Raw genomic sequence first — 8,226 nt, 5'->3', positions numbered from 1 at the left:
GGGCAAAGGCACACCGCGCTCTCAAGGCCCCGGGAGGAGGAAGGCGCGAAAACCTCGCGCATGCGCAGGCCTTCCGCCTGCGACAGCCCAGTAGGCCGGCCGAAGCGAGCGGCGATGGGATGTGGGAGGGAGCTCGCTCGCCGCCCCACGTGTGCCTATGTGGGGCACGTTACAGCCCCGTGACGTCGGCGCCACGCAGGCAGCCAGGCAGGCAGACGGCGAGAGCCCCGCGCTGGGCGGCCTCTCCTCGCTGCCGCCGCCCCACCTCTCGCCGCCCGACTCGCCCGCCTCCCTCCCACTGCACACCAGGCAACGTCTCGCGGCACACCGGTTGGGAAACACTGACCTAGAGTACCCCAGATGGGTGGGGTAATCATCATCATCATCATCATCTCCGAAAGACAAACCATGGGGGATGGTGACCACCCCCCAGCTTCCCCTTTGGACTTCCAAAGGTGGCTGCTTGACTAAGCGGAGCTTTTGGTTTGTAGCGACAAAGCTCTCTTTGTGGCAACCCAGCAAAATCTCATCAAACCCTTTGGAAGTGCAGAACAAGCCCTGTTACAGCTGCCATGAAATGCCCATTCTGCCTTTGTAAGGAACCAATCTTTTAGCGTGGCAGCAGCCTCACTTTGGAACTCCCTGCCTATTGACATTAGACAAGCGCCTTTGCTGTGATTTTAGGGTCGGCTAAAGACAATTTTGCTTAGGCAAACACACTGTAGAATGTTGGCATGCGTTTTAATATTTTTTTTAGCTTATCGATGATTTCAATTCTACTTTTAAATCCTTGTCTTTAACTGATAATTTCATAGTTTTTATTCTTTTTTTGTTAACCACCTTGAGGACTTAAAAAAATTTTTTTTACTAACAAGCGGCACGTTATTTTTTTGGTGAAATAAAATAAATAAGTAGGTTTCCCTCCCCACACCTGCCCTCTCCCCACAAACACACACAGTGCACAAGGCCCCACCAGCTCTGTCACTGATTGAAATGCATGGATTTCTCGTTTTATTTTACAGCCTGTATATCTTAAAAAGCATTTTACAAATAGAGTCTTCTTACAATAGCGATAAATAGATTTTTCATTTTTGTCTTTTTTTTTATACATATGTCACTGGAAACACCAACACAACCTCGGAGCTTAAAAATTAAGAGAGAGAGAGAGAGAGAGAGAGAAGGAAACCTTAGTTCCTGAACATTAATTCATGGATTTTTGTGCATCTTTAAAAAATAAAGTAACAAAAACAGAGGACAGCAGGATGGGAGGGAAGGGGGCACGCGCGCACACACACACACACACGTGTGACACAGATGGCAAATGGGCCCAGACGTTCACAGGATTTATCTAGTCACAAGAAGGCGGGTTGAAATTAAGTACTTTGGGATCCGGGCACATGTTTTTCCCTGGTCCTGCACATTGGCAGGTTCAGGAGACGAGAGCCAGGAAAGGAGGTTGCAAGGGAACATTGCATCCCCACTCCCACCCCGAAAAACTGTACAGCATGGATGCAGACTGGCCGTAGTTTGGAGGGAACAATGCAAAGACAGCTTGGAGTGTCCTGCCACGAGTAATAAACTCCCACTAGGGAATATGGCGATGCAAACCCTACCCCATATCCCGACTTTCCCCCCTTTGTTTAGGGCAACCTCTGTCTGGCTCTATCTGGTTTTTCTTGATGAAGAGACGACACGCAGCATGCAAAGAGGAGGGTGTTATTGTGGAACGGGCTGCTGCTCCCCCACCAAAAAAGAGAGATAAATGGGACAGAAGCAGTTCACTGGCTGTTCTTCTAAGTGCCTTGGACGTTAGCTGTCCTGCGGCAACAAAAAAATAAATAAAGAGTCAATTGTCAATTATTCTTTGGGATAAACTTCGAGAAAAAACGAGAGAGAAAGAGAGAGTCACGTGTTGCCTGGGAGGACGAGGGTTCCCCCCAAACCCTGCCAATCCACCCCGTCTTGGGGGTTCGTATATTTGGGAACCCTTCTGCAAAGTTACCCGGATGCCGCCTCCGATTCTGCCCTGGCTCCCGTTATTGCCAGATGTGCCACTAGGAAAGAAAGGATTTCGGACTGTGTGGATGAGCACAACAGCAAGGCTCAGCTGTAGAGAGAGAGGCGGGCGGGATTCACAGTGCCACTTCTGATGGAGAGCAGCTGATGGGCTTGGCAGCTGATGGCAGGATATATATACAGGAACAGGGAGCATGGCTGTTATACAAACGGAGAGAGGAGTGGTTGATCTGTCCCAGCCTCTAGCGAACCACAAAACGGCTTAGACTCCACGGCCACAGTGCTTCCGGAACAGGGTCTCCGGTTCCGCTCCCCCGGTGTGCCGAAATGCTGAAGAATCTTCCCAAGGTTTCGTTTTTCTCTCCAAGCTCCCAATCTGGAGCTCTCCCCTTCCTTAGGTGCCCTCGAAGCACCCAGACTGCTGAGCTCTTGGTGTTTTCTACGTTGGTTTCCCTCTCCCAAGGTAGTTTGATGGCGATGGGAGAGCCGCAGCGCCACCCCGCAGCCCCTTGCTTCTAGAGACAAGCGAAACAGACATCTCCGCCGCTGAAAAGGGCTGGGGGAATCTGGATGTGGGTGGGTGATTGTCCATGTTTTGATTCAAAGAGCGCCACGTCCTCATCTTGGCTTCACAGTTGGGCCTGGCAGGCATCACTGCTGGCTGCGAGATGTCGTCTGCGGAGGGCCAGAGCTAATAATGGGGTGAGATGGGGGGGTGTCGAGCACAGCTCATGGAGGGGACGGGGATTAGGCAGGGACCTCAAGAGCCTCTTCTCAAGGCCTGGCCAGTCCCAGCATGCCTTGCTGCCCTGCCAAAAGAGGAGAGATGGGGGAGGCAGCTGCTTGCTTAAGACGGCGGCTTGGGCAGGTCAGCTTTGCTGGCCGGGCAGTAGTCTTGTGCCGTGACGAAGATGGGGGCCTTCCGCAATTCCCTCAGCTTGTGCTTCTTCGCCGTGTGCTGTAGGGGAAGGGCGGATGAGGAAGAGGAGGAAGTCAGTTTGGGAAAGATGGGAAACGCAGTACAGTCATACCCCGGGTTACAGCCGCTTCAGGTTGCAGACTGCTGAAACCCGGAAGTACAGTGGTGCCTTGCAAGACGAAAAGAATCCGTTCTGTGATTCTCTTCGTCTAGCGGTTTTTTTGTCTTGCGAAGCAAGCCCATTGATGGATTAGCGGATTAGCGCTATTAGCGGCTTTTAGCTGCTTATCTGCTGATCGGATCAGCTGATAAGCGGCTTAGCGGCTTAGAAAAGGGGGGGAGGGGAAAAAACCAGCAGGAACTCGCAAGACATTGTCGTCTTGCGAAGCAAGCCCATAGGAGATTCGTTTTGCGAAGCACCTCCAAAACGGAAAACTCTTTCGTCTAGCGAGTTTTCCGTCTTGCGAGGCATTCGTCTTGCGGGGCACCACTGTACTGGAACGGGTTACTTCCGGGTTTCAGCAGTCACACATGCACAGAAGCACTAAATCGTGCTTTGCGCATGCGCAGAGGTGCCGAATCGCAACCCGTGCGTGCTCAGATGCGCAGGCGCAGGTTGCGAACGTGCATCCCGCACAGATCACGTTCACAACCCAAGCATCCACTGTACTCGTCCCCCTAAAGGCATCCTCACCCTTTCAGGATGGGGAACGGGATTGGAAGACTGGGGGTCAATTGGGGAGAAGGGAACGGAGGGGTGGAGACCACAAGGAATAGGGTAATAGAATCCCAGGGCTGTAGAACTGGAAGAGGCTCCAAGGGACATCTAGTCTGACCCCCCGCCATGAAGAGATCACAGCTAAAAATCCCTGGCAGGTGGCCTTCCAACCTCTGTTTAAAAACCAATGAGCTATTTGGAGCTATTTTGGGGGGGTGGGATGGGGTGGAGGGCAGGAAACATGGAGGGAAAGGGTTAAGTTAGAGAACATGCCTTATGTGCGCATGGTCATCACAAGAGGGTGGCACAAAGGAAGGGGCTGGCTGTTTATGGAGTGCCCCTGGGGAGGGGCAGGGTTCTTTGGGGCAGGAAATGCCAGCCCCACCAAGGCAAGAAGTGGAAGCAGCCCTCCTTCCCCTTTTACAATTTGGAGCAATCTAGGTCTTGCTCTGAGAGGGAAGACTTGCCCAAAGCCTGCTGGCTTGCTCACTGCATTGGGAGCCAGGATAAACCCCGAGACGCGAAAGAGGGTCTGACCTTGTGGGGAGAGGCATCCACGGAGGCTGGGCAGGGAGGGCTAGCAGCTCTGCGGGGGACACACAGAAAGGAAGAGAACATTAAGGCCACGTGCAAGGGGAGTCGAGGGAAACCACAGAACGGATCAGCTCGTGCAAGGGGGAAACCTCGCTGGCAGAGCCCCACGACCTCCTCCCAGCCTGCCCTAATCCTCGTGCCTTCTGCCCACTGACACACTTTTCCATGGGTACAAGCGGCTGTATCAATTCTTGATTAAGAACTGTCCTGCTGGATCAGGCCAATGATCCATTTGGTCCGGCATCCTGTTGCCACAGTGGCCAAATACCCCTAAGAAGCTAGAAATCTAGATAGACTGCCTCTGAACCCGGAGGTTCCATAAGGACATAAAAAAGCCCGGCTGCTGTATCAGGCTAATAGTCCAACTTGTCCAGCATCCTGTTCCCACAATGGTTGAACAGTTGCCCGTTATGCAGTACCAGTAAGCGGGGTTCAGGTCAAGAGCAACACTCTCCCCTCCAGTGGTTTTCAGTAACCAGGATTCAGAAGCACAGCTGCTGCCGACAGTGGAGGCAGAGCCATTGTGGATGGTAGCCATCGATAGCTCTTGAATTTGTCTAACCCTGTTTTAAACCCATTCAGGTTGGTGGCCACCACCGCATCCGGTGGGAGGGAGTTCCGTAGTTTAACTTTGTGTTGATTGTATGTGTCAGCCATTGCTTTAATCTGCAAAATCAGCCCCTGTCCCACAGACACCAGAAGGGTGTCCTTTTCCTAATGCGCCCACAGGAAAATAATCCACATCCCCACCTTATGCCACTGCCTCCTATTCGCCTCCTCCCATATCCTGGCTTCAGACACTCGCAGGCCTCCTCCTCTGCCCTGCAACTGGAAGACTGGGTTTGTGGCAAAACCCAGCCCTCACACACTCACCAGGTGGGGAGGTTGTCGCTCGGACTGTTCCAGCTGGATTTTTATTTCTGGACAAGAGGGGTCCGTAGATTTCCTGGGGTCTGGCTGCGGAGAGCGAGAAGGGCCTGGAAAGATGGAGAATGGGACAGGGGAGGAAATAACAACTTAAGTATAGCCTTTACCAGGAAGAGTCTAAATGGGGGCCCATCGTGCTCTCACAGTGGCCAACCGGATTCCCCTACGGCAGTGATTTTTAACCAGTGCGCCATGTTGCATGCCTTGAATGATGGTCAGAGGCAACACTGGCCTCTGTCCCTCTTTCCTTCCCTCCCTCCTTGGATGCCCTCTTGCGTCTCTGCCTCCCAAAGGCTTGCACGGCTGCTTGTTGCAGCATCCCCGGGTTCAAGCTCCGCAGGCAAATGGTCTCTCTGGGAGTGGCCAGGGGTCGAAGCTATGATTCAACTTCGTTGGACTGGTCATGTTGGGCGGATGCCTGATTATCGTCTTCCAAAGCAACTGCTCTATTCCGAACTTAAAAATGGAAAGCGTAATGCTGGTGGTCAACAAAAGAGGTTTAAAGACTGTCTCAAGAAGAATCTTTAAAAATTGAAGGATAAACACGGACAACTGGGAAACACTGGCCTGCGAGCGCTCCAATTGGAGAATAGTCTTTACCAAAGGAGACATGGGCTCTGAAGACACTTGAACTCAGGATGAAAGGGAGAAAGGTGCTAAGAGGAAGGCACGCTTGGCAAACCCTCGTCGTGATCAACTCCCGCCTGGAAACCTATGTCCTCACCGTGGAAGGACGTGTAGATCCAGAACTGGCCTCCAAAGTCACTTACGGACTCACTGTTAAAACCGTGTTTATGGAAGACAATCTTACTCGGCTACGAGGGATCGCCAAAGAGAGAGAAGAGCTGGCTGGCAGGAGCTGAGGTGGCTCGGAGACCTGGGGTGGCTGCGACTGCTGCCTGGAGGACTCCCAAGGAGAGGGGAGAGGAGGCCAAGGGAACACTCCACAAGGGAAGGTGTTTGAAAAAAGGGCGAGAGGCTGGCAGCTCGGGAGGCAAGGTGTGACCTTACTGGGCTCCTGAGCCCCACTGGGGTGCCACAGAAAGGATGTAGTTGGTCAAGGGAGCTGTGGACTAAAAGAGGTTGAAGACTTCTGCCCTACAGGAAGTCCACACAGAGGACCCGAGTGCAAGAGCAACTCTCTCCTCCTGCGGTTTCCAGCTACGGGCATTCAGAAGCATCGCTGCCTTAAAGTGTGACAGCAGAGCAAAACTAGCATGGTCAGTTGGCATTGATCTTCCAGAATAAGATATGGTGACCAGACGTCCCCGTTTCCCGGGGACAGTCCCCGGATTTACAAATCTGTCCCCGGACAAAATCCGTCCCCGGATTTCATTTAATGTCCCCGGATTTATATTTTAAGTGTTGCAGATTTATTAGTAGGGAATGAATGTTGTGTGATTGGTTCAACGGCGCAAGTCACATCATATGGGGACTCCCGGAGAGGCAAAATGGTGGGTGCCATGGCAGCGAGCAGCTCCTGAATCCAGCCAGAGCCAACTGCGCTACCAGGCTGGCTCCGGCCTGCTGAGACTGCTGCTGCAACTGGAAAGAGGGAACCGGGGACACCCGGTGCGTCAACTGGGGGAATCGCTGACTCCTCTCCCACAACCCAAATCAAGCAGGGAGAGAGAGCGCCCGGCCACCTGGCCAACTGCCCAGCGGGTGCTCCAGGGCCAGTAAAACCCCTGGAGCTGACGCAGGGAGAAGGAGGAGGGAAAAGGAGAAGGAAGAGAGAGAAAGAGGAAGGAGAAAAAAGAGGGGAGCCCTGACTTTGCCGCGCAGCTGCCGCCAAGAAGGAGACGCAGGAGAGCACCGGGAGGGCAAGGACACGTGGCTGAGCCCAGGCCCAACCAGAGCCTACTCCATGGCGGCTAGAGCTTCAAGAGAACAGGCTGAGGCCCAGAGGAGGGCCGTGCGACAGAGGAGACCACAGAAGAGAAGATATTACTTTTTTTAAAAAAATGTTTTTTAAAAAATATTTTTTCCCTCTCTTTTTTTTAAAAAAAGTGGCCCTGGATTCTTTGAAAAAATCTGGCAACCTTAGAATAAGAGGAGAGCAAGAGGCAGGCAAAGGATGCTTTGATTCGTGAGCAGAACATCTTCCCCCATCCCTGGGAAAGGAAGCGCAATGACGCAGGCCAATGAGCTCCGTGCCTTAGGGGAGAGGAAGAACAGATGGGAAGAAGGGAGAGCCAAGCACAGCAGCATCAGGACCTGTTAACATCTGGTGGTAACATATAACACACAGAGAGACCTGTAGGCTTCCTTTTCGTTAGCGCTGATTAATTCAAGCCGGGTGGGAACAGTGGAGAAATTCGGTCTGGTTTGCATTTTAAGAGCGGGCCTACCTAATTCAGCAATGCGTGAAAGGAAAATGCAGCTGTTCTCTGGGTTTTGCTCTTCTCCAAATTCAGCTCTCCAGCCAAAGAGCCAGAGTAATGAAGGACCTGGGAGGCCAGGGTTCAAATTGCCCACACAGCCATGAAGCTCGCTCAGTGGTCTTGGGGGCCAGCCATTGCCTCTCAGCCTAACCTACACCACAGGGTCGTTGTAGGGATTAAATAAAGAGCTCCTTTGTGGGGGGAGGAAGGGAAAGGTGAGACATGAATGCAAAGAATAAATCAATATATATTGGGGGAAATGGGCACCAATATACAGGCATTAATGAACGTATCATATGGAAATTCATTCAAATAAGTCCTACTTGGAGCAGACACCCAGAAATTAATGAATCAAAGTCAGCCACGTCCATCATATTCAATGGGTCTCCTTTGAGTAGGACTAGCATCAAATGTGAATTTCATTTATTTGTTTTATTTATTGCACTTATATCCCACCTTGGAGAAAAAGCTCAATTAATCCGCACGGTAATCCTGTGAGATAGGCTAGGCTGAGAGGAAGGGTTGGGCCAAAAATTTAGCTTGCCAAAAATGTGTACAGTGGTACCTCGGGTTACAGACGCTTCAGGTTACAGACTCCGCTAACCCAGAAATAGTACCTTGGGTTAAGAACTTTGCTTCAGGATGAGAACAGAAATCATGTGGTGGCA

At 51.9% G+C, this 8,226-nt stretch overlaps 1 protein-coding gene across 9 annotated transcripts in view; it reads right to left on the bottom strand.

Moving 5' to 3' along the window:
- Positions 1-977: 977 nt before the first annotated feature.
- Positions 978-8,226, bottom strand: part of RAP1GAP (RAP1 GTPase activating protein) — a 108,204-nt gene continuing 100,955 nt past the window's right edge. For 6 of the 9 annotated variants that reach the window (XM_083514660.1, XM_083514659.1, XM_083514655.1 and 3 more), the window contains 3 exons: positions 5,121-5,224; positions 4,191-4,239; positions 978-2,974 (listed from right to left, as the gene is read on the bottom strand). In XM_083514660.1, coding sequence (XP_083370786.1) covers positions 4,231-4,239; positions 5,121-5,224 — 113 coding nt within the window. In that variant the 3' untranslated portion in view covers positions 978-2,974; positions 4,191-4,230. The remainder of the gene's footprint in view (positions 2,975-4,190; positions 4,240-5,120; positions 5,225-8,226) is intronic. The other 3 variants (XR_014528752.1, XR_014528753.1, XM_083514661.1) reach the window with 2 other exon arrangements.

The sequence above is a fragment of the Podarcis liolepis genome (assembly GCF_965112155.1).
Source record: "Podarcis liolepis genome assembly, chromosome: 7".
NCBI lineage: Eukaryota > Metazoa > Chordata > Lepidosauria > Squamata > Lacertidae > Podarcis > Podarcis liolepis.
Note: the sequence above shows the minus strand (reverse complement) of the source record. Positions and strands in the feature narration are given on the sequence as shown.